Source organism: Canis lupus, chromosome 3 (genome assembly GCF_048164855.1).
Source record: "Canis lupus baileyi chromosome 3, mCanLup2.hap1, whole genome shotgun sequence".
NCBI classification, from domain to species: domain Eukaryota; kingdom Metazoa; phylum Chordata; class Mammalia; order Carnivora; family Canidae; genus Canis; species Canis lupus.
Window position 1 is genome coordinate 88,279,098 of NC_132840.1, and position 26,844 is coordinate 88,305,941.

At 40.8% G+C, this 26,844-nt stretch overlaps 1 protein-coding gene across 8 annotated transcripts in view; it reads left to right on the forward strand.

Annotated features, from left to right (window-relative positions):
- Positions 1-26,844, forward strand: part of LOC140631273 (beta-galactosidase-1-like protein 2) — a 58,346-nt gene that overhangs the window by 7,896 nt on the left and 23,606 nt on the right. For all 8 annotated transcript variants that reach the window (XM_072822785.1, XM_072822782.1, XM_072822780.1 and 5 more), the window contains 6 exons: positions 7,375-7,443; positions 9,796-9,891; positions 11,138-11,246; positions 13,185-13,277; positions 23,476-23,557; positions 24,656-24,720. In XM_072822785.1, the coding sequence (XP_072678886.1) occupies positions 7,375-7,443; positions 9,796-9,891; positions 11,138-11,246; positions 13,185-13,277; positions 23,476-23,557; positions 24,656-24,720 (514 nt within the window). The remainder of the gene's footprint in view (positions 1-7,374; positions 7,444-9,795; positions 9,892-11,137; positions 11,247-13,184; positions 13,278-23,475; positions 23,558-24,655; positions 24,721-26,844) is intronic.

Consider the following 26,844-nt stretch of genomic DNA (forward strand, 5'->3'; position numbering starts at 1 on the left):
ACATTCTCAATTCCTTTTTTTATTCCCTATTCCTCTTCACGTTAGTTTTATCTTAAAGTAATATTTGAATTGAGTATTCAGTATTTAAGGGTTTTGCTTGGTAAATTTTGATTAAGGAAACCTACTCCTGTAACCAACCCCCAAAACCTCACAGTACACCAATATCTCAGAAGCTCCCCCATCCCCCTTACAGTCATGACCTCCCTCCAAAAGATAACTATTACTCATTATTCTAACACATAGGTTACTTTGGCCTGTTTTTGAACTTTATGTAAATGGAATCCTACAATATGTACTCTGTTGTGTCTAATATCTTTTGTTCAAAATTGTGTTTATGAGATTCATCCTTATTACTACATATTTTAGCTTGTTCACTCTCATAATTGTATGGAACTACATTGATGATAATACCAAAACGTATTTATTTTGTAGAAAGACATTTAGATATTTTCAGTTTTTAGCTATTGGAAATGGTAGGGCCATGAACAATCTTGTACTTGTCTTTTTGGTGAGACTATGTAAACACTTCTGTTGGATATACATCTAGGAATGAATATGATGAACAATAAGATAGATGTATGTTTAGTTTTAGTGAATAATGTCAACTAGTTTTCCACAGATTCCAAAGTCAGTGGCATTATGTAAATACATGTTGTTTTGTGACCATTTCCTCTATCAATATCCAGAACTTTTTCATTATCCCATACTACTCTATTAAGAAATAACTTCTCATTCTTTTCTCCCTTCATTCCCTGGTAACCACTGTTCTACTTTCTGTCTCTGTGAATTTGATATTTGGCGCCTCATATACGTGGAAACATATAATATTTGTCCTTTTATGTCTGGCTTATTTCACTTAGCACAACGTGCAAGTTTCATTTATGCTATAGCACGTATCAGATTTCATTCCTTTCTAAGGTTGAATAGCATTCAACAAAATATATTTTGTTACCCATCCATCTGTGGATACGCACTTGGATTCTTTCTGCCTTTTGGCTGTTGTGAGCAATGCTGCTGTGAACACTGGTGCATAAATATCTATTTGCGTTCTTGATTTCAATTCTTTTGTGTATGTTCCCAGAAGTGGAATTGCTGGCTCAAATTGTAATTCTATTTTAAATTTTTTGAGGAATGCTCTGTTTTGTTTTGTTTTGTTTTTTTTACAGAAGATCCACTGTTTCAGATTCCTACCAGCAATGGACAAGCATTCCATCATAATGATGTGGAATGGTGTCTCTTTTTGTGATTTGGATTTGCATTTCCCCAATGATTAATGGTGCTGAGCATCTTTTCATGTACTTATTGACCATTTATATATCTTTTTTGAAGATCTATTCAAATACTTATGTTCTGTCCATTTTCTAAAAAGTTTTTATTTATTTATTGAGAGAGACACAGAGAGAGAGAGACAGAGACAGAGACAGAAGCAGGCTCCCTGTAAGGAGCTGGATGTGGGACTCCATCCGGATCCTGGGATCACGCCATGAGCTGAAGGCAGATGCTCAACCGCTGAGCCACCGGCGTCCCACTTCTGTCCATTTTGAATTGGGTAGTTTGTTTTTTTATTGTTGAGTTGTTGGAATTCTTCATATATTCTGGATATTAATATCTTATGAGATATGTGATTACAAATATTTTCTTCTTTCTATGAGTTACATTCTGTTGAAAGTATCTTTTGATGCACAAAAGTTTTAAATTTTCATGAAGTTCAACTTGTCTACTTTTCTTTTTCTTGCCTGTACCTTCATTGTCATATCCAAGTAATTATTGCCATATCCTATGTCATGAAGCTTTCTCAAAAGGTTTTTTTCTCAGAGTTTTATAACTTTAGTGTCTAGACTGTGAGCTTTGTGAGGGCAGGAATTTTTTTGACTGTTTTGATGATCTTTGGTGCTTATAATAGCACCTGAATTAGTAGGTTTCTGAATGGCTTGTGTCTGTTTCTTTTGTTTTCAGTTATTATATTAACTTTATAAAATGAGTTTACTTTGATTTGACATGTATTATACAGCATCTTGGAGTTTGATTCTTATAATTGAGAGAATAATTTACTAAAAATATCATTTTTGATAATGGTGTTGGTACAAGGATTTGAATATTTAGTTATTGTAGCTTTCATCTATACTTTCTAATTTAACCAAATTTTATGCTTTTATTGAAATAGGCAATTTGTCTTTTTTTTTTGAAGATTTTTATTTATTCATGAGACAGAGAGAGAGAGAGAGAGAGGCAGAGACACATGCAGAGGGAGAAGCAGGCTCTATGCAGGGAGCCCGACATGGGACTTGATCCTGGGTCTCCAGGAGTGGGCCCTGGGCTGAAGGTAGCGCTAAACCGCTGAGCCACCTGGGCTACCCACAATTTGTATTTTTTAACAAGATTTTCCATCAACTAGAGAGTTCCAGATTTCTTTGGATACATTTTTAACGTTATATTCTATAAGCTACTTTAATATCCTTTACCATATTAGTTCTATTTCTCTTTAATTTCCAATTTCTCATGAATTATTTTCCCATTTTAAAGTAATTTTTTAGCTTTATTAAGATATAATTGACAAATTGTAATTTTTATTTTTTATTTTTATTGTTTTGCACAGCATAGTGAATTTTAGTGTTCCCCCTTTGGTCGGAAGAGATTACTCTTTCTGCTTTTGGAGACAATTGTAGGTTGTCTGGCACAGAAAGGATTTGGCCCAATATCTTGCTGACTTAGAGCACTGAAAAGCACAGAAAGGTCACAGCTCAGACTCCTGTGGGCTGGGCTAGAGCAGGAGGTAGACAGGGAGGTAATTTATACAGATGAGCAGAACGTGGATGTGGCCTCAAGTTCTTGTTCACAGAGGTAGTTTGTCCTGGGTGGGTGCTGGTGCAGCTGAAGGCACCTTTAGTGCTCGGGCTGGGTAAATGCTGCTGGGGTGGTTCTTGTGTGCCCAGTCCACCAGCTCATTGCTCTGGAACCATAGCTGGATCTCTCTCTTGGCCCCTTCCACAGAATTTCTGGTGTGGATGACATTCTTGCTGGGGTGGATGATAACGTCTACACAGTGATGCCAACTGAGTTGGTGTAGACCATGTTGGGCCCTTCCCAGACCAGGGCTTTGCAGGCCACGATCACTGTGGGGCCAGAGCTCCTGTAGCTTGTAAGAGCTAGGTAGAGGGTCATACCTACAGGTCGTACCTGCAGGTCGTAGGGCATGGTAGTGCTCAGCAAGGATGCTTCGGCACCTACAGCATCTTCAGCCCCAGCCCAAAGCCCCCATCTCAGAGTCCTCCATCCTTTCCCTGATGAGTTACCTCTGCACTCCATGAGCCTTCCTTGTGACCAAAGTCCACTCTCAGATCCGGGAGGGATCAAGCTGGGTCGTTTGAGTAGGCTCAGGCTGGGCAGGTGGGCCAGGTAGCTGCCCCACAGTGGGATGCACTGAAGAGGCCACCTGGGCCTCCTTGCCTCTGGCTGAGAACTGTGAGCAATGCTCTCCTTGAAGCCGGAGTCCACGATCCCCCAGAGGGAGCAGCTGTAATGTATTTAAAGTATACATGTGATTAAAGTAGACATTGTGAGATGGTTCTAACCTATAATCCAGTTAATAGACACATCCATCACCTCACATATTTATCTTCGTTTGTGTGCTTTGGTGAGAACACTTAAATCCTATTCCCTTAACAAATTTCAGTTATACGGTACAGTATTACCAACTGTATACCGCGGTATACATTAGCTCCACAGCCTTTACTCATCTTGTAATTGAAGGTTTGTATCCTTTTATCAATCTCTCCTCATTTCCTCCATGCTCAGGCCCTGGAAGCCAACACTGTATTCTGTGTCTATGTGTTCATTTTGTTGTTTGTTTTCTAAGATTCCACATAAAAGTGATACCAGATGGTATTTGTCTTGCTGCCTGGCTTACTTCTCTACCATAATGCCCCTAGATTAATTTATGTTGTCACAAGTGACAGGATTTCCTCCTCTTTTTAAGGCTAAAAATTATTCCTGTGTGTGTGCATGTATGCGTTATCGCCTTTTCTCAAATCATTTATCTGTCATCAGACACTTAAATTGTTTCCATAGCTCGGTTATTGTGAATGATGCTTCTGTGACCATGGGAGTACAGATATCTCTTTGCGGTAATGCTCACTTCCTTTGGGTACATACCCAGAAATAGGATTGCTGAATCATCGGATAGGGCTATTTTTAATTTCTGGAGAAACTCCCACACAGTTTTCCACGATGGCTGAACCAACTTATAGTTCCACCAGTAGTGCCACAAGTATTCCTTTTCTCCCCACACCCTTACCAAACTTTGTTATATCTTGTCTTTTTGATGATAGACACCCTAACAGCTCTGAGGTGGTATCTCACTGTGTTTTTGATTTGCATTTTTCTGGTGACTGGGGATGTTGAGTACCCTTTGATGTATCCCTTGTATATTTGTACATCCTCTTGGGGAAAATGTTTATGCAGATTATTTGCCCATTTTTGTCTTGGATTATTTTTTTTGCTATGGAGTTGTAGGAGTTTCTTGTATATTTGGGTGTTAACCCCTAATCAGATTTGCAAATTTCAATACATTTGCACGTTTGCAAATATTTTCTCCGATTCCATAGGTTGCCTTTTCATCTTGTTGCTGGTTTCTGTGACTGTGCAGATCTTTTAGTTTGAAGTAATCCCTCTTATTTATTTTTGCTTTTGTTGCCTTGGCTTTTCGTGTCAAATTCAAAAAATCATTGCCAAGGCCCATGTCAAGGGGCTTGTTTCTCCTAGGACTTCTGTGGTTTCACATCTTAATATTTATGTCTTTAAACCATTTTGAGTTGATTTTTGTGTGGTGTAAGATAGAGGGTTAGTTCATTCATTTGCGCACGGCCAGCGAGCTTCCCAACACCACTTATTACAGTATATTCTGGACTGATTTGTTATAAATTAATTGACTATAGGGCAGGGGTTTATTTCTGGGCTCTCTATACTGTTCCACTGACCTATATGTCTATTCTTATGCCAGTTCTTTACTGTTGTCATTACTGTAGCTTAATATACTTTAACATCAGGAATTGTGATGCCTCCAGTTTTGTTATTCATTTTTGATTATTTTGGCTATCCATTGTCTTTTTGTAGTTTCATACAAATTTTAGGATTTTTTTTTTCTGTGACAATTGCCATTGTAGCTTTGTTAGAAATTGCATGAATCTATAGTTTGCTTTGGGTAGTGTGGTCATTTTGACAATTATTAATTCTTCCAATCTTAGAGTATGGAATATCTTTCCACTTATTTATGTTGTTTAATTTCTATATATCTGTACATTTTCCAGTTTTTTCTTATAATTGACTTCTAGTTTCATACCGTGTGGCCAGAAACAAGCTTGGTATGATTTTATTCTTCTTAGATTTATTAAGACTTGTTTTGTGGCCTAACATGTGATCTGTCCTGGAGAATGTTCCACATGCACTTGAGAAGAACGTGTGTTCTGCTGCTGTTGGGTGAAATGTTCTATATATGTCTAGTAGGCTCATCTGGTCTAACGTGTTGTTCAAGTCCAGTGTTTTCTTTATTGGTTTTATGTCTGGATGATCTATCCATTGTTGAAAGTGTGATATTGAATTAAATCATTTTTAAGGATCCTGGATTTGTTTCCAAAGTTTTTATGTAAAGTTGTATATCTAAATTTTTAAATTCCTAATTTAATCCTTTTTTTCTAGACATATAGAGCTATTACTAGGAACTCTTACAATGGCATAGTTCCGTTTCACTCTTCTAATCCTTTGTGCTGTGCTGTATCATGTGTTTTGTTTTTTATAAACTACAAAATTCATAGTATATTGTTATTTCTCTGCTTTGAACATCTAGTTATATTTGAATTTAAAGTGATAAAATATCTTTTGTATTTACCACATACTTACCATTTTTGGTGCTCTTCAATTTCTTTATATAGATTTTAATTTCCTATGGTATTATTTTTTTCTGTGGAAGAACTGCCTTTGGCATTTCTTGCAGTGGAAGTCCGTTAGTAATCAATTCTCTTTGCTTTTGTTTCTTTGAAAAGTTGATTTTTTTCATCTTCTATTTTGAGAGAGAATTTCACTGAGTATAGAGAGAATTCTAGGTTGACATGGTTTATTTTTGTTTTTGTTTTTTATTTTCAGTACCTTAAAAAGTTTTTTTGTTGACTTCTGACCTGCACATTATCTGGACAAATCTGCTGTACTTCTTATCTGCCTCCATCCCAACCTTTGATTGCTTTTAAGATTTTCTCTCTTTCATTCGTTTTCAGCAATTTGATTCTAATGTGCTATGGTGTAGATCTTTTTTTTTTTAAATTCTACTTGTGGTTCACTGAAATTCTTGGATCTGTAGGTTTATAGTTTTCATCAAATTTGGTAAAATTGTGGCTCTATTTCTACTACTATTTTTGCCTCTCCTTTTTTCCTCCAGGGGTCCAATTGCATATATAGAGACTTCTTGATAAGGAATCATGTATCACTGATGCTGTGTTCATTGTTATTTTTAGTCTTCGTTTTTTCTATTTTCCATTTTGGATAGTTTCTTTCGTTCTGACAATTTATTCTGTTTTATCTACTCTGCTGTTAGTCTCAGCCAATACATTTTTCACGTGCTGCTGTTAATAGTATCCAGAGTATTTTTTTATTATAGATGCTATATTTTTAAAATTTAGAAGTTCCATTTGAGTCTTTTTTATATCTTCCTTTTCTCCTCATTGTGGTTAAGCATTCCTTTACTAATTAAAGATATGGTAAAATTTGTTATACCCTTTTAGTTTTTTTTTTCCTGCTAGTTTCATCTTATATGTCATTTCTGGGTTTGTTTCTATTGATTTTTTTTTCTGTTTTGTGTCACAGTTTCCTGTTTTTTGCATGCCTAGCAATTTTCGTAATGGTTCTTGGGTATTGCGAATCTTATATTGTTGACTGCTGGATTCCATTTTATTCATTTAAAGAAAACTGTATAATCTAGTTCTATAAACTTTTTAGCTCTTTCTGGTTTCTGTTATAAAAACAGTTTCTGGTTTTTCTTTTTTTGCCATTATAGATATGGATTTAAATTTTTCATATGTTTTCATTAGTATTTAAAAAAAGAAATTTGTGGTTACACTCCAGAGGGTGTTACATATACATCTTTCTCACTTGAAGTTCAGCATCAAGGAATAGTATTGGCTGCTTGAATCTGCACTGGCATTTGAAGGGGGAAATTTTTAATTTAATACAAAGTTCATTTACACACAGAAAGGGGCTTGGCTACTGAAATCTTCAGTTTCCTTCACAGTAGAGGTAGCCCAGGTGCTATATTAAAACTGGAAGAATCAATATGGAATGAGGGCAAATAATAAAAGGTTTTTATGTTTTCTCTTTTTTCCATTGCAGGCATATTCCCTGGAACCTTCATGAACCAAGAAAAGGCTGGTTTTATTTTACTGCAAACCTGGATTTCGTGTATGTCTTTAGTATATGTGCTGCCGAAGCGAGCACTCGTGTATGTCTTAATGCTGAAGTTGCCTGTTTCTATGGCTTGAAGACAGGGTTTAGACTCTGTGGGATAAGTTGTACAAGGGAACCTTACTTTCTGTTTGAGAAATCATCAGGAAGATCTGATCATTTTGTTCCTAGGACTGAAACCCTCTGGCTCAGTGAATCTGTTATTTGCAGTGGAGCTTAGACTATAGTGTCTGTGGTGCATTTATGAACCGTATGGTTTAGAAAGTCTACATGCTGTAGTTTATTATGAAGAGCCTACTTTCTCAGTTATAAGAGGATAATTCTGGGCTATAATTTGCAAGGCTTCTAATATGTGGTACAGAGTCTAGATGGTCCCCAACTTATAACGGTTTGACTTACTATGTTTTGACTTTACAATGGTGTGAAAGTGAGAGCATTTGGTAGAAACTGTGCTTCAAATTCTGAAGTTTGGTTTTTTCCCAGGCTAACAATATGTTGCACTCTGTACTCTTATGATACTGGACAGTAACCACTAGTTATAGTACCTAGTCAGGCTGGCAGTCATGAGAGTAGACCGTGATATACAACCATCTGTACCTATACAGCCATTGTTTTTCAGTTTGAGTATAGTACTCAATAAATTACATGAGACATTTTACACTTTATTATAAAATAGGCTTTGTGTTAGCTGATTTTGTCCAGTTGTAGGCTACTGTAAGTGTTCTGAGCTCATTGCTGAGTAGGTTAAGCTAAGCTATGATGTTCAGCCGGTTAGGTGCATTAAACTCAGTTTTTACTTAAAATATTTTCAATGTATGACGAACCTATTGGGATGTAAGCCCATCTTAAGTTCAGAAAAATCTATAGTTGTTTATTCTAAAATAAGTATTACCTATCTGCTAGAGTTCAGACGCTGACTTCGTGCAAGAGATGGACAGATAAAGCACTTTGTGCTGTCAAGGCTAAGTATTCTCTGAGGGAGAGACAAATAACATACTAAGAACACACAACCCAGGGAAGAGGACAGTGAAGTCATAGCTGAGGTAAATTGAAATGTTAAGCTGGAGTTTGCTAGAGGGGACTGAGTGGTGTTTTAGGCAGAGGATCCAGCGAGGGCAAAGTCAGCGATGTGAGAAAGCATTTTTGAGTTTGTTAAGGTGGTGTTAGCTGCTGTAACAAGTAAGCCTCAGCATCTTTAACAATGGAGGTTTCTTGTCATTTAGGGAAAATCTTAAGTAGGAATTCCTGGTAAGCATTGTGTCTTTCTTCCCAGGAGTAATTGAGAGATTCAAGGTCTTTCTGTCTGTGGCTTCACCATCTTCATCACAGTGTGGAGGCTGCTACTCTTGTCTGTGTCAAGCCAGAAGCAGAAGAAAGGCAGGGAGAGTGTTTTCAGGCCATTGGGATGCTCTGCTCCTGTTCACATTCTGTTGGCTTGAAGTCAGTCACAGAGCGACACCTCAACGCATGGGGGGCTGCGAAATGCGCTTGAGCTCTCTGCCCAGGAAGGAAAGGGAATGGCTTTAGCGATTAACTTTCTGCCACAGGTATTTTCTGGGAACTGCAAATAACGCTGTGTGGTTCTCCCACTGGTTTAAATAGAGAAAATGCCACAAAATAAAGCGGAAGTGAGGATAGACCACATCTTGCCTTTATATTTACCGTGCACCAGAATTTGGGATCTTTTCTGAAGTCACTGGGAGTCATTTGAAGAGTTTTGATTTGGCAGGTTTGTGCATTTAGAAAGATTGTGCTAGCAGCATCTGAAGGAGGCAGATTAACACGTAGTTGATATTTCCCTTCTGGAAGCTTTCTGCCTGCTTGTGGTTTTAGTTCTTCTGTTTGCTGAAAATGTGATCTGCAGGAAGCTCTGGCTCGTTGAAGCTTATGGCCTGATCTGTAAGACGGAGACGATATCGATACTCCGCTCACTGAGTTGTCCAAAAAAATAGTCTTAAGGAAGGCCGTTGCTCCAGAGGCCGAGACAAGGTAGAAGAGCACTCCTCTCTCTGCTGTCGGTGATGATGACTGACGTGACTGGGGGGACAGGGGAAGAAAGGGAGAAGGAAGGAAGGAAGGGGAGCAGCCAGTCAGGAAGCGGCGCCCTAGGCCCGGTGCCAGCCTGCGGCCCTCAGTAAACCTGGTAGCGCCGCAAACTAGGTCTCATGTGTGAAAACATGAAGCAGGAGGAATAAACGTGGTTTGGTGACTGGAAGTAGGAGACATGGAGGGGGAGGAGAGCCAGGTCTGTACGGCCCCAGGGCAGGGGGGCCTGGCCCAGGCCCTGCTGCACCCCCGCCTTGGGCCTCCAGCCGGGAGGCCGCACGACCTCGTTGCTCCACTTTGCAGGACCTTCGTAGCCATGGCTTCGGAGGCAGGGCTGTGGGTCATCCTGTGTCCCGGCCCCTATGTTGGCGGTGACCTGGACCTTGGAGGCCTGCCCAGGTGAGTGTCACCCAGGCCCCTGGCTCCACGTGGGCCCCGGGCACACTCGGGGGAGGTTAGAGCAAAGGGGTTGTGCTGGGTTTCGGTGTACATTTTTAAACTACACTATTTTTTCCCCATTTAATGACCTAGAAAATGAATTTTGATATATTGGGATTTATATAGTATGTATTTGTTTTATTTAAACCTCCATCTCATTTCTGCAGTACAAATGAGATACAGTACTTTAAGTAAAAACTAGTGGCAGCCACTTAAGCACTATCTTTGTAAGTTCTAGTTTTTGTGAAGGCAGTAGAGATAGTAAGAAATTGGGTTGATTATCTCTCTTTAAAGAGAGGTTTTCCCTTTTGTTAGCTTTGAATCATTTTTTATTGTAGTAAAATGCACATGACATAAAAATTTACCATTTGAAAATGTGCTGTTTTGTGGCAGTTAAGTACATAAAAAATGCTGAACAACCATCACCACTCTCTAGAGCCAGACTTTTTATCACCCAAGAGGAAGCCCTATGCCCAGTCAACTCCCATTGTTCCTTCCCCCAGCGCCTGGCAACCACCAGTTTGCCTTCAGACCCTGTCGGTTGGCCTATTGTGTACATTTCATATAAATGGAATATTATAGGATATGTGACCTTTTTTAAAGTAGCTTCTTTGCTTAGCATAATGTTTTCAAGGTTCATCCATGGTATAGCACGTAGTTCTTCATTCCTCTTTTATGGCCAAATATTGTTCCATCAAAGAATGTGTCTTAAAAAAACTTTGAAACAGCTTTATAAAAGCTCCATCCAGACTAGGGGTTGATAAACCTTTTCTGTAAAAGGCCAGATAATACATATGTTCAGTGTTGAGGGCCACATACACTGTCTGTTGTGACTACTCAATCCTGCTGTTGTAGCATGAACACAGCTGTGACGATATGTAAACAAATGGGTATGGCTGTGTTCCAATACAACTTTATTTACAGGAACAGACAATGGCTCTGATTTGGCCTGTGGGCTGCAGTTTGATGACTCTGCTCAGGATCATTTCATTATTACACAACTCTGATGTGTGTTTTGAGGATAGAGGTGGTGGCTCAGGTGCTGACCTATTTGCAACTAGAACATAGATTGCTTTTTCTTAAAGATGAATTAAGATGTCACAATATACTGTTCCCGTGTGGCTGTATTTGTTTTCCAGCCTCATGCTTGAGTATTTCTTATTGCTTTTTCCCACCCCAAGAGTGATTCCTACCTTTTCAATCCTAGCTGGTTACTCCGGGATCCAAAAATGAAGCTGAGAACAACTTACAAGGGCTTCACTAAAGCAGTGAATCACTATTTTGATAAGATAATTCCCATGATAGTACAACTCCAGGTAAATCCCAGTTCCCCATTCCTGTGACCAAGGGAAATAATGGCCTCAACTGATTTCCTGGAAAGGGCTAGCCTATTTCCTGCCATACAGAAATAGGAAGTGTATATAGCAGGTTGTTCCAATTCCTTATTTAAGAACTACTAGATTTTTATTACCCTGCTTTTGTGCCTGTTTCCTATCTACTGCCCAACTGGAAGCCTTTTCCTTGGCAGTGGACTTGAAATTGCATTCTGTATATTTTTGTTTACTCTTCTCCATTATATCTTTGCCCTCAATCACCATAAATGGGAAATGAATGTTAGTCATCAAAATGTTTTAATTTGGCTGCTAAAGGTAGCTACTTGGCAGTCCTTCACACATAATAGATTAGGTCTGGGGACCATAGCGGTTTTATAGAAGTTGCAATTCATTTGTTTTTTTTAACATCCCTCCACCAAATAAAATCGTGGAGGGGAACATAATCATCGCTTAGTGCTACTGTATTTCTAAAATGGTTGAAAGATATAAAAAGGACTATATACTAGGTAGGAAATGAACAGAGGGAAGGAGCAAAGCTATAACATCTATTGCATATTAAGCTTTCTACGAGGTAATCAACGTTTGCCTAGCATATTTTGTGAATAGAGGCAATGGCAAACTTGTATATGGGTAGGAGAGGGTTTCACAGAGTGTGAATCTGAATTTATTATGTGCAGAGTTGGTTCCTAACACTGTGAGTATCTCAGAGTTAATCAGACTCAGGAAAGCCATCTAAACCACTAAGTGACTTAAGAGTGCCAATCAGTGTGCTGTTGGGGTTGTAGAGATTATCCTTTATTAAGATTAGAGTTGTGTTGTCCAGCATAGTAGCCACAGCCACATGCAGTTATTTAAACTTAATTAAAATCAAATAAAATTAAAGACTCATTTCCTCATTTATATTAAACGTTTTCAGTGCTCAGTAGGCACATGTTGATGGTTGCTATGATATTGGACAATGCAAATGCAGAATATTTTCATCATCAGAAAGTTCTGCTGGACAGCATTGAACTCGATTACTCAGCCCACTCCAAATCAGACTTCTCAGTCTTGAAACTGCTGGAAAACTAAATTAGTAATCAGAACCTTGCTTAGTGACCACAAAATCAGGGCCCGAGGAGAAGGAGGAGGAGGAGGAAGTGGAGGAGGAGGAGGCGGTTGGGAGGCCCCAGAAGCATTTTATCATGAATATCCAGAAGAGTTTCCAGAAGGAAAGGCCAAGGATGTCAAATGTTGCTCAGAGAGACAGTAAATTAAGATTAAAATGTATTGTTTGTACTTAGCAAAGAGAAGGTAATGTTAATAATGTAGGTGGAATGGAAAGAATGGAAGTAAGTAAAAGAGGAAATGAGAGAATAAGAAGTCAAGAGGGAGTACAGGAATATTTTAGAGTTTGTCTAAGTGAAAAGGGCAAAATAATGGGAACTGGAGAAGGAAGTGGTCCAGACAAGTTAATTTTAACAGAGGAATTTGAGTCAACCTAAATGATGATAGGAAAGGTTTAGTAAAAAAGGAGATGATGACACAGAAGACAGAAGGGTACTCCAAAAAGAGTGAAGTTCCTGAGAAGTGGGAAGGAGGTGAGACAACCTTTAGGATGACACTTGACTCATGTAACTGGTGCTAAGGTAGAAAGGATGAAGGTGGAGGTTTGAAGCATCATGCTTAATGCATTGAATTAGGAGGGAAAAGGGTGGGAGTCCATTGACAGGGAGTACTAGAAAAGGTAGGATTCTACGAGCAGTTGATTGCTGACTGCGGAGTGAGAGAAATTGCCTGAACTATAGTGTAATTGGAGTTGACTTTAGGAATATGTTATTTTTAGGGCACTCTAAATATGTGTGTGCAACAGCAGCTTGAGAAATCCAGCCTTTCCCACCAATAACTTCACTCTCAAACTCTCATCTCCTTGACCCTCAGTATGCAAAGGGAGGCCCCATCATTGCTGTGCAGGTTGAGAATGAATATGGTTCATATCATCAGGATAAAAGATACCTGAAATACATTAAAAAGGTAAGTGCTCCTTTAACTTTCCTCCATATTTACATATTTCTTATCTCACTTTGTGAGTCTGTGGAGCAAACATAGTCTGAGTAGCTACAGCTTGCATGATACCATGGGATATAAAGATGAATAAGGTCCTATTTAATTTTTCCATGCATTTGCATCCTAGCGAAGGGACAAGGAACTAACTACACACCTGTCATGTGAGGCAAAGAGTGATCTTAGAATAGTTTTCCTTTCTGTGAACATCACAGCTCTCTTTTGGTTGGTGTTTGTATAATATGTACTTTTCTATCTTTTTACTTTCAGTTATTCTGGATTCATTTGCCTTAGGAACATACCTTGTAAGCAGTACATAATTAGAGTTTGTTTTGTTAATCCATCATGAAAATTCTTGTCTTTTAAATGAGGTATTTGGCTTATTTACGTATAATATAACTACTGATAGTTGTAGTTAAATTTACCATCCTGTTACTTTCTTTCTACTTGTCCTACCTGTCCTATGGCTCTTTTTCTCTTCTTTCTTTTTTTTTTTCCTTCTTTTGGATTGGCAGTATTTTTTATTATTCCATTTTCTCCTGTATTAGCTTGTTAAGCATTTTTCACTTTTCTTTTAGTGCTGGCCATAGAAACTACTATTCACCTTAGAATTATTAATATCTAACATAAATTAGTGTGTTTGCCAGCTCCAAGGCAAAGAAAGCACCTGAGAACAGTTTAGTTGAATTTTCCCCTTTCTTTCTTTAGAACTTTTATTTCTTTTAATGCTATATATATATTTTAGACACACAAGTTATTATTTTTATTGTATGAAGTCGTTTAGATTTATGCACATAATTTTTTTTGTTGTTTTTCTTTCCTCTCTGTCTCTGAGCTTTATCTCTCTTATCATTTCCTCTGCTTAAGGAACACCTATTTGTACTTTTTTTGTTGCAGGTTTTATGTTGTTAACAAATTCTCTAACCTCTTGTTTACCTGAAAATGTGTCTAGCTCATCAATATTTTGAAGGCTGTTTGTATTATATGTAGAATTCTGGGTTGGCAGTTATTTTCTTTGATGATTATCTGGTGTACATTGTTTCTATTAAGAAGCCAGAGATAAATAAAATTACTGTTCCTTTGAAGGTAAAATGTCTTTTTCTTCTGGCTTCTTTTAAGATTTATTTTTTCATTTTCTTCAACTTCACTAAGATTTGGCTAGGTGTGGTTTTATTTCTACTTTTATTCTATTTACATTTGTCTGCACCCTTCACTATGTGGCTTGAAGTCTTTAATTGGTTTTGGAAAATATTCAGCAACTGTCAGCTTCATTTTCTCTCTCTCTTCTGGGACTTCTGTTATACAAAATTAGGTATTTTCTTCATAACTGTTTCTTGTTCTTTTTTGGATAATTTTTTCTTCATAATTTATGAATTTTCTCTGCAGCTTTGTCTAATTTGATGTTAAAACTAGTCTTAATTTCAGATTTCATGATTTTTAGTTCTAGAATTTTCATTTGATTCTTTTCCATAGTTTCCCTTTTTTGGCCAAAATTTTCCATTTTTTAAAAAATTCCTTGAACATATTATAGTTATTTCAAAGCTATGCTTAAGAGGCTTAATGTCTAATCTCCTATGTATCTGTTCTGTTGTCTGTTTTTCTCATGGTTTCAGTAAAGTAATACCTTCTGGTATGCCTAATCATTTTTCAATCCAATTTATTTCTGAAAACATGATTTAAATCATTTGAAACTATTCAGACAGATTTATTTTTGCTTCCAGAAAGTAATATGATTCAAAGCTGGGCTTTGTTTCTTATGAGAGCAAGTCTAATTCTTGTTTACCTTCTCTCCTAGAGGATAGCCCTTTGGGTCCCAGTTGAAAGCCTAGAATTGCTATGGCCCCTCCTCTACCTTGGCAGTCTATGAACTGCAATTTCTTTCCCTCCATCTCATAAATTGCTGGGGGATATGCTCAGCTTTTCAGCCACTCAACTGATGTTTGGGGAATCAGTGTCTCAAGGAAAAAGTGTAAGACGTGCCAGGTTCACCTCTCTAGGCCACCTGCCTCTCTGGAAATTTGACTCGTCAAGGCTTGCCTTGATATATATCCAGTATCTTCAAATAGGTTAATTTTTTTCCCAGTTCATCTAGTTGTTATTAGCAGGTCTGAGACAAAGTAGCCCACTGTCCCTAAAAGTGGAACCTGTTGTTATCCCTATGAGTCGTGGTCCATGAATTCTGATTAACACCTTTGTTATTTTCAAGTGCTCTAGTTTAGATGAAAAGTTATATGGTCACCTACCAATGAGCCATATTGCTTGCTTGGGGCTAGACACATGCACCATTGCATCTAAGAGAACCTATGGTGGTGGAAGGTTGACTTAATTAGTATATGAAATGCTGTCTCCCTGGTTAGTTGAGAGAGGGAGGGAGGCAAGATGGCAGAAAAGTAGGGGGCCTCGTTTCATCCGGTCCCTTAAATTTAGCTACTTAACTCTCAAATCATTCTGAACACCTATGAATTCAACCTGATATGTAAGAAAAGAATTGCTGGAATTCTACAAATAGAAAAGTGACCACTTTTTGCAAGGTAGGAGGTGTGGCGGAGTGAACCTGAGGGACATATGAGAAGACAAAGGCGATGGGAGCAAGCCTCTGTAAGCTGGCTCCTATTAAGTGATAATGCCCCGGAGCACAGAACCAGAGCTTTTAGAAGTCTGCTCCAGTGAGAGACATCCCTCCCTAAAGGCGCTCAAGTGGCGAAGCAGGGCAGAGTACCAGGTAGGACAGTGTGGCCTCAGGATCCTTGGGGCCACACAAAGAAGGGGTGCTTGAGCTGCAGAGTTCTCACTACTGGGGCAGGGAAACCAGCTGTGGTCAGGGAATCCAGGAGTGGGCTCTCAGTTTGCCATAAACCACAAAGTGTGGCACAAGCGGGTGACTCTCTCTGGGGAGCCCTGCAAACAACAGGCCCGTGGTGACCTTCCTCCCCACCTCCAGGGTGTTTGGAGAGGCTGTGCTCTGTAGGCATCTGCAAAGTTTGGTGCACACAAAGGTGCAGACTACTTTTCCCTCAGGGTTTGTTAAAAAGAAGGGCTGTGATCTTTCAGCTCCAGAGTGCACCTATTTTTATTTTCATCCTCTAAAGCAGCAAGTAAGGCCTTTGGGGAACAAAAGCCACATAGAGCAACCCAAAGCAGCTTACACTGAGCCTGGCCCCCTGGTAATGCAACTCCACCCTGGCAAAGACACCCGACAATCAGAGCAGCAGGCCCCTCCTCTAGAAGACCAGCTGGAACATGAGGCGGAACATGAGTTTACAGGCACACAGAACTGCAAAACTCTAGCACTAGGGGAAAATAGTATATAGATTTTGGGATTTTCTTCCCCCCTCATGTTTCTTTTATCTTTCAGTTTAAAGTTTTCCTTTTCAACTAGTTTCTTGTTTTATCAACTCTTTGTTTGTAAGTCTTTTTTTTTCACTTTCATCTTTTACAATTGCATTTTATAGATATTTTCTTCATTTTTGGCTTTCTTTCAGTGTATTCAATTCTGAGATTTAGTGTCTTCTAACAAATATACCAAAATACACCCAGGACCAAGTGGAACACTCTGTTGTGTCCACTTGGGAGGTTATGTTCTCCCCCCCCTTTTTTCTTTTTCTTTTCTTTTTTTTTTTTTTTAAAGATTTTATTTGTTTATTCATAGAGACAGAGACAGAGAGGGGGCAGAGGCACAGGCAGAGGGAGAAGCAGGCTCCACTCAGGGAGCCCGACGTGGGACTCGATCCAGAGTTCCCAGGATCACATCCCGGGCTGCAGGCGGCGCTAAACCACTGTGCCACCAGGGCTTCCCTCTTTTTCTTTTCTTTTTTGGTTTCTGACACCTTCAGATTTGTCTAGTGTGTATTTTGTGTAGGTCGTGATTGATATTTTTGCTTTTGTTCTCTTCATTCTTCTCTGGGAAAAATGACTAGAGATAATTCACAATGAAAGAACCACAGACAGATCTAATTGGTATGGATATAAGTAATATGTCAGAGTTGGAATTCAGGATAATGATTATAAAGTTATTAGCTGGGCTTGAAAAAAGCATAAAGACACTAGAGAATCTCTTAGTGCAGAAATAAAATCTAATCAAGCTGAAGTTAAAAATGCTTTACCTGAGATGCAGTCTGAAATAGATGTTCTAATAGCTAGAGTAGATGAAGCACAAGAGGGTAAATTAAATAGAAGACTAGATGATAGAAAGGAAGAAAGCTGAGAAAACGAGAAAAAAAAAAAAACAGTTGATGGACCATGCAGGGAGGCTTTGAGAAATCAGAGATACAATAATGTGAAACAATGTTAGAATTACTGGGGCCCCTGAAAAAGAATAAAGAGAGAGAGAGAGAGAGAAGATAATATTTGAGCAAATCATAACTAATCTGGGGAAGGAAACAGGCATTCAAATCCAAGAAGTAGAGAGAATCCCTCTGAAAATTAATAAAGATAGATCAACATTCCACCATATAATAGTGAAGCTTTTTCAAAAAGCAAATTTCAAAAATAAAGAGAAAATCCTGAAAGCAGGTTGAGATAAGAGATTCCTAACGTAGAGGGGGAGAAATATTAGATTAACAGCAGACCTATCCACAGAGACCTGGCAGGCCAGAAAAGGCTGACATGATATATTCAGAGTACTAAATGAGAAAAATATGCAGCAAAGAATACTTTATGCAGCAAGGCTGTTGTTCAGAATGGAAGGAGAGATAAAGAGTTCCCAGGACAAACAGAAACTAAAAGAATTCACGAACACTAAACTAGCCCCACAAGAAATATTAAAGGGGATCCTATAAGTGAAGAGAAAGCCCAAAAATAACAGACCAGAAAGAGAAAGAGACAATCTACAGGGCTTTCACAAGTAATACAATGGCATTAAATTAATATCTTTCGATGGTTACTCTGAATGTAAATGGGCTAAATGCTACAATCAAAAGATACAGGGTTATCAAACTGGATAAAAAAGCAAGACCCATCTATTTGCTGTCTACAAGAGACTCATTTTAGACTTAAAGTTGCCTCTAGATTGAAAGTGAGGAGATGGAGCCATTTATCATACAAATGCACATCAAAAGAAAGCTAGGGTAGGAATCCTCATATTAGACAAACTAGATTTTAAACCAAAGACTGTAATAAGAAATGAAGAGGGACACTATATCATAATTAAAGGGTCTATCCAACAAGAAGATATAATTATAAATATTTATACATCTAACTTGGGAACAGCCAATTATATAAACCAATTAATAAAAAATTAAACACATTGATAATAATCAATATTGATTATGAGGGACTTTAACACCCCACTCATAGCCATGGACAGATAATCTAAGCAAAAGATCAATAAAGAAACAAGGGCTTTGAATGACACACTGGACCAGATGGACTCCACAGTTATATACAGAGCATTCCATTCTAAAGCAACTGAATACACATTTTTCTCAAGTGCCCATGGAACATTCTCCAGAATAGATTATATAATGAGTAACAAATCAGGTCTCGATACCAAAAGATTGGAAACAAGAGGAAATTTGGAAGGAACTCAAACACTTGGTGGTTAAAGAGTATCCTACTAAAAACATGAATGAGTCAACCAGAGATTTAAAGAATTAAAAGAATTCATGGAAACAAATGAAAACACAACTGTACAAAACCTTTGGGGTATACCAAAGGTGGTCCTAAAAGGGCAGTACTTAGCAATATAAGCCTTTTTCAAAAAATTAGGAAGCTCTCAAACACACAAGCTAATCTTACACCTAAAGGAGCTGGAGAAAGAACAGCAAATAAAACCTAAACCAAGCAAGAAAAGAGAATAATAAAGATTATAGCAGAAATCAATGAAATAGAAACCAAAAGAATAGGAGAACAGATCAATGAAACTAGTTCTTTAGAAGAAGAATTGATTAAAAAAATAAAATAAAATCAGTTAACCCCTGGCCAGACTTGTCAAAAAGGAAAGAGAAAGGATTAAAATTAATAAACTCATGAATGAAAGAGGAAAGCTCTGGATCAACACCAAGGAAATACAAACAATTTTAAGAACATATTATGAGCAATTATATGCCAACAAATTAGGCAATCTGGAAAAAAAAATGGATTCATTCCTGGAAATTTATAAGCTACCAAAACTGAAACAGGAAGAAATAGAAAACCTGAGCAGACCCATAACCAGCAAGGAAATTGAAGCAGTTATCAAAAATCTCCCAATAAACAGGAGTCCAGACGGCTTCCCAGGGGAACTCTACCAAACATTTAAAGAAGAATTAATACCTCTTCTTCTGAAGCTGTTTCAAAAAACAGGAAGGGAAGGAAAACTGCCAAAACTCGTTCTGTGAGGCCAGGGTTACCTTGATCCCAAAGCCAGACAGACACCCCAACAAAAAAGGAGAATTGAAGACCAATATCCCTGATGAGCTCGGATGTCAAAATTCCCACCAAGATACTAGCCAATAGGATCCAACAGTACATTAAAAGGATTATTCACCACAACCAAGTGGGATTTATCCGTGGGCTGCAAGATTGGTTCAACATTCACAAATCAATTATCATGATACGTCACATTAATAAAAGAAAGCACAAGAATCATATGATCCTCTCAATTGGTACAGAAAAAAGAATTTGCCAAAATATATCCTTTCTTGAATAAAACTCTCCACAATTTAGGGATAGAGGGAACATACCTCAAATCATAAAAGCTATGTACAAAAAGTCCACAGGGAATATCATTCTCAATGGGGAAACCCTGGGAGCCTTTCCCCTAAGGTCGGGAACACGACAGGGATGCCCACTCCCACCTCTGTTGCTCAACATAGTACTGGAAGTCCTAGCCTCCGCAGTCGGACAACAAAAAGAAATAAAAGGCATTGGGATCCCTGGGTGGCGCAGCGGTTTGGCGCCTGCCTTTGGCCCAGGGCGCGATCCTGGAGACCCGGGATCGAATCCCACATCGGGATCCCGGTGCATGGAGCCTGTGTCTCTGCCTCTGTCTCTCTGTGACTATCATAAATAAATAAAAATTAAAAAAAATTAAAAAAAAAAAAGAAATAAAAGGCATTCAAATTGGTAAAGAAGAAGTCAAACTTTCACTCTTCACAGATGACATGATACTTCACCTCAAAATTGCTAGAACTCTTAGCAATTCCACAATGTGACAGGATATAAAGTCAACACATGGAAATCAGTTGCATTTCTATACACTAACAATGAGACTAAAGAAAGAGAAATTAAGAAAGAAATTTACAACTGCACCAAAACCATAAGATACCTAGGAATAAACCCAACCAAATAGGTGAGAGGTCTGTACTCTACAAACTACAGAACACTTATGAAAGAAATGGAGTAACGCACAAAGAGATGGGAAACAGGCCATGCTCATGGATTAGAAGAACAGATGTTGTGAAATGTCAGTGCTCCCCATGGCAACCTACACATTCAGTGCAAGCCCTATCACAATACCATGGACTTTCTTCACAGAGTCGGAACAAATAATCCTAAGGTTTGTGTGGAATCAGAAAAGACCCCGAATAGCCAGAGGAATATTGAAAAAGAAAACCATAGCTGGGCGCATCACAATGCCAGATTTCAGGTCGTACTACAAAGTTGCGATCATCAAGACAGTGTGGTCCTGGCACAAAAACAGACACATAGATCAATGGAACAAAATAGAGAATCCAGAAATGGACCCTCAACTCTATGGTCAACTAACACTTGACAAAGTAGGAAAGACTATCCACTGGAAAAAGGACAGTCTCTTCAATAAATGGTGCTGGGAGAATTGGACAGCCACGTGCAGAAAAATGAAACTGGACCATTCTCTTACATGAGACACAAAGATAAACTTAAAATTGATGAAAGATCTAAATGTGAGACAAGATTCCATCAAAATTGGAGAGGAGGACACAGGCAGCAACCTCTTCAACCTCGGCCACAGCAGCTCCTTGTTAGACACATTTCCAAACACAAAGGAAATAAAAGCAAAGATGAACTATTGGACTTGATCAAGATAAAAATACTTCTATACAGCAAAGGAAACGGCAAAATAAAAAGCAACCTATGGAATGGGAGAAGATATTTGCAAACGACGTATCAGATGAAGGGCTGGTATCCAAGATCTATAAAGAACTCATTAAACTCAACACCGAAAATCCAAATAATCCAGTCAAGAAATGGGCAGAATGGGCATCCCGGGTGGCTCAGCGTTTTAGCGCCACCTTCAACCCAGAGCCTGATCCTGGAGACCCAGGATCGAGTCCCACATCGGGCTCCCTGCATGGAGCCTGCTTCTCCCTCTGCCTGTGTCTCTGCCTCTCTCTCTGTGTGTGTCTCTCAGGAATAAATAAATAAAATATTAAAAAAAAGGAATGGGCAGAAGGCACGAACAGACATTTCTACAAAGAAGATGTAGCAATGGTCAGCAGATGCGTGAAAACATGCTGAACATCACTGGCCACCAGGGAGCTACACATCCAAACCACCGTGAGATCCCACCTCACCCCAGTGAGAATGACAAAACTTAACAAGACAGGAAACAACAGGTGTTGGCGAGGATGTGGAGACAGGGGACCCTCCTGCACTGTTGGGGGGAATGTGAGCTGGTGCAGCCACTCTGGAAAATAGTCTGGGGGTTCCTCAAAGAGTTAAAGATAGATCTGCCCTACGACCCAGCAGTTGTACTGGTTGGTGTTTACCCCAAAGATACAGATGCCGGCGATTGGAACGGGCACCTACACCCAGAGTTCTAGCAACAGTGGCCAAACTGTGGAAGGAGCTGAGGTGTCCTGCGACAGGTGGAGAGAGAAGATGTGTGTACAGCTACAGTGGAACGCTGGCCTTCGGAAGGGATGAACACTTGCCACTTGCTTCGATGTAGGTGGACCTGGAGGGTGTTATTCTGAGGGAAATAAGTCAACCAAGGAAGACAGTTGTCCTGTGGTTTCACTCATGTGAGGAATATAAGAAACAGCCCAGAGCGTCACAGGGGAAGGAGGGAACGGGAAGTTGCCAGAGAGGGAGAGAATCCGTAGAAACCTGTAACGGGGGGATCCCTGGGTGGCGCAGCGGTTTGGTGCCTGCCTTTGCCCCAGGGCGCGATCCTGGAGACCCGAGATCGAATCCCACATCGGGCTCCCGGTGCATGGAGCCTGCTTCTCCCTCTGCCTGTGTCTCTGCCTCTCTCTCTCTCTCTCTGTAACTATCATAAATAAATAATAAAAAAAAAATTAAAAAAAAAAAAAAAGAAACCTGTAACGGTAGGAGGCCTACTGAGGGTTGCTGGACGATGGGGGACGAGGGGACTTGGTGATCTGGTGATGGCGTGAAGGGCGCGCGTGATGTGACGGGCACCGAGGGCTCTCCGCGGCTGACGAGTGGAGTCTCGAGCGCTGCGGTGTGCTACGTGCTGGCGAATTGCATTGAATAAAAAAGGAACCCGCTGCCCCTTGTGCTCGTTCTGCTCACCTCTCAGGCTTCCCGCCTTTCCCAGGAGTTGGGCCGAAGCAGACCACCCTTCCTACCCGGCAAGCGGCTCTGGTGTAATTGCAGGAACAGTTTACCTTCCAGATCTTGTGACCCACAGGCCCAGGAAGGGGGACCTTTGGCCGTTCTCCGTGCTCAGGGCCGCAGTCTCAGTATTTTATCTTAAAACAGATCCGTGTCTTCACCTTTTCTCTTTCTCTTTGAAAGTAGAGGCCTTAAAGGCTCACCTGCAACAAGTATGGCCACACACTGGCTAAACCAAGATTGACCAGAGCTTGCCATTGACCAAAGGGCCGCCAGCAGTTGTGCGTGTTCCCTGGTCATCCCGTGGGTGGGTCCTCGGCGTGTGGTCACCCTGAGCGTGGCGGAGGGCGACCGTCTGCTCTCTGGCGCGCTGGCCAGATTCTCTGATGACTACGGCTCGGGTCCTTAGGGGAAGGCGCTGGGCTAAGGTGAGTGCGAACCGTCCCCTGCTTCTTCCTCTAGGCGGGACATTTGCATTGTCGGTTTGGTGTCCCCGAGTGTGGCTGAGGCAGGGGTGACATTTTTGTTCCAATTTACTAACTTACAAGTAGTTGGATGGGGAATTCAGCCTTTTTCTCCACTTCCCAGTATCATTCCAGTATTTTTATCACCATGATTTTTCTTCCTAGAGAGAAGGCATCCCATGGGACCAGAGACAGTCCGTTTACCTTACCGACTTTCTCCCCAGGCCCTGGTTACAAGAGGGATTAAGGTGTTGCTTATGACCGGAGATGACGGAGAAGCGCTGACCAGAGGCCACTTGACTCAGGGTACAACTTCTCTTTTCTCTGTCTCCTGTACCGTGAGGTCGGAAACACAACAGCGGTCCTTCTGATGCTTTTATTTCTCCATTTCCCATGCATGAGGCCCCATAGGTTTTTGGGACTTTTGTTTTTAAAGATTTTATTTACTTGAGTGAGAAAAAGAGAGACAATGTGAGTAGGGGGAGGGGTAGAGAAGCAGATTCCCCACTGAGCGCAGAGGCTGATGCCCCGATCCTGGGACCCCGAGATCGCAACTGGGGCTGAGGTCGGCCGCTTCCCTGCCTGAGCCACGCAGGTGCCCTGGGGCCCCATAGTTTTTAGGAAAAAGTGGTGGGGCTGAGGTAGGGAGCCAGTGCTTCCATCTCCACGTCCGCAGCCATTACGTCCAGAGCAACAGCAACGCAGAGCACTTGCTCCGTCCTCTCCAGTGCTTAGTGGCCAGAGTGGGGCCTGGCCGGGGTCAGCGTGAAGAACAACAGGGAGTGGAGACAGCGGTAGAGAAAGGGCTGCCTTGGCCTGAGCCCAGGAGCTCAGGGGGCAGATACGCTTGGGGAATGAATGTGGTAGATAAACATGGAATCGGATCATAAGGAGGAAATGTGGATTGATACTTAGGGAAATGGAAGGAGGTGACAAGCCAAGAAGTAGAGCGGGAGGGCAGTGCCCCTGGCCCTTCCACTGGCCGCCTGTCAGGCGCGTTGTCCTCTGCTGATGGCCCCCCTTTGGCGCCCCTCATCTTGCAAGAAGGCAGGTCAGTGTTCTGAGTTGGAAGCCAAGGAGCCTGCAGTGAAGCCCAGGTCCTTGGCTGGTCACCCCTGGGCTGTGGCTCCGCTTGGCCTTCATGTATCATCAGCATACACCACCCTTCTCACTGTACTCCACCGCCCTTCTCACTGTCTGGGGCTCATTTAAATGCTGAATGAAGGGAGGCGTGTGAAAGCACTTTGTCTGAAGCAAGTGGGCATCCGCCTCTTTAGTGCTAACCTCCACGCACGAAGTGTTCACAGGAAGAGCGCGAGGGCCCCAGGGGAGGACCTGGAAGCGTGGGGCCTCTGCCCAGCGGCGCCCGTGCAGGACCTGGCGTGATACCCCTTCCCTCCACAGCACTCTCCACCGTTCACATGAGACACATAAAGAAAGAGACTTACGACACGCTCTTCTCACTCCAGGTAAGGACATTGCAGAGACGGGAGCTGTTCTGATTCTTGCTCATGCGAGGACCTTTTAGCTCATTTTTGGGGGGGAGGGACATTCTCATCAGGGATTAGTTCAATGAAAACTCGGATCTGTTAGACCCTTGAAATGCCTGCACTCGGTGGTTTGCGGTGGAACTGAATAAAACCCCAGTGCTTACAATGCCTGGCCCATTGCCCCGTAGAAGGACATGGAACGAGAAGCATTGCCTGCCAGCAGGGCAGCATCAGTAGGAATCCTCACAGCAGTCCAGGGGCTATGCCCGCCCAAACTGATAGCTCAAGTTTCAGGGAATGGGAGCCCTCCTGGCAGAGAAGCCTCAGTCTTGGGAGAGGAACCAAGTGGTACCCCTGTCACAGCCCCATGGGTGCAGATTCTGGGTGTCCTACAGGGAACTCTTGGTTCCAAGATACACTGCAGGCAGGAAGCTGTGTCTCTAGTTGGATTTGTCTAGGATTCATAGTCGTCCAACCCAGATACAGTTTGCTAATCAGAGGCCATTTTAACCAGAACGATCTACCTGATAGTGTGGATAACATTCTGCCTTGATCTGGTTTTCAAGTGGACCTGAAGTCAGTTTGCATGGGCCAAGACAGAGGTTTATGTTAACCCTTCATTCATGGCCCCATCCACCTGTAACTATTTCTGATCCAGTGAGAAAGACATGGGTGTAAATAAACACAAGATAGGAAATGCTACTTGTAGTAAAACTATTAGTGGGTAACTGGAGATCAGAGGGTAGCATTGGCTTCTAGCATCAGCTGAGATCCGTGGTTACTTGCTTCACTTTGCACAGGACTGAGATATGTGGTATTAGGAGCAAAAAAGCATCTGTTAGTTGCCGTCCATATAAAATAATGCCTGGGGTTCTAAAAACTGTCAAATCCCTGATTCTCCTCCCTGTAGTCTAAGACAGCACTAAGATTTAGAGAAGAGTACAAAGGGATGGGTATCCAGCCTTCGGATGACTGGGCCAAAATCAGGAAGCAGTACAAGTAGCTGAGAGACGTGCAGGGGTTGGGGCGAGTGCACTCCAAGAGAAGAGGAGGAGGGACTATAATTCCCAGCAGAGTCCACACTGAAATAGATGCTAATAACATTGATCATGGAAGAAGAATGAGGAGGCAATAAAACCGGTGGAATCCAGAGTTAGAAGTGGTAGGCTGTCTGTAATAGCAAAGTGCTGAAAATGAGGTCATTGTTTTATTCATTGAGTCAGCCAGTAAATGTTTTTAGCATCTACTATGTGCCACTTAGGCACTTTTCAGGTCATTGTGTATAAAGTAGTGAACGAGGGCAGCCCTGGTGGCTCAGTGGTTTAGCGCCTCCTTCAGCCCAGGGTGTGATCCTGGAGACCCGGGATTGAGTCCCACGTCGGGCTCCCTGCATGGAGTCTGCTTCTCCCTCTGCCTGTCTCTGCCTCTCTCTCTCTCTGTGTCTCTATGAATAAATAAAATCTTAAAAAAAATAAAGCAGTGAATGAGATCTCTAAAAGCAGAGGTTTTGGAGCTTATATTTTAGTGATAAGAGACAGACAATAAACAAATGAAGGCAAATGTAGAGTATGAGGTAGTACTCTCTCTAGAGTAAGAGCTAGAAAAACATTAGATGATAACATTTATATACATGTTTTTGCCTTATTATTCTTCCCAATTTTTTATGTTTTTTTTTTAAGATTGTATTTATTTATTCATGAGAGACCCAGAAAGAGGCAGGGACACAGGCAGAGGGAGAAACAGGCTCCTTGCAGGGAGCTGGATGTGGGACTCGATCCCAGGACCCCGAGGTCACGCCCTGAGCTGAAGGCAGACGCTCAACCACTGAGCCACCCAGGGATCCCTTCATGTTTATTTCTTAAATCACCATGTAAAAACCTATTGATCTTATTCTCATTTTGCAGATGAGGAAACTGCGGTTTAGAAAGGTTGAAGTACTGATTTGAGATCACATGTGAATAATCATGAAATAGAATAACCTGGGCTTAAACCCAAAAGTGCTGCCTCCAGATCCTGTGCTCTTCTCACTTTCTTATATCATCCACCATTAAGTTCCTTCTGTGGTGAGGGAGCAGTCATAGGAATTAAGTAGTGGAAGTTCGT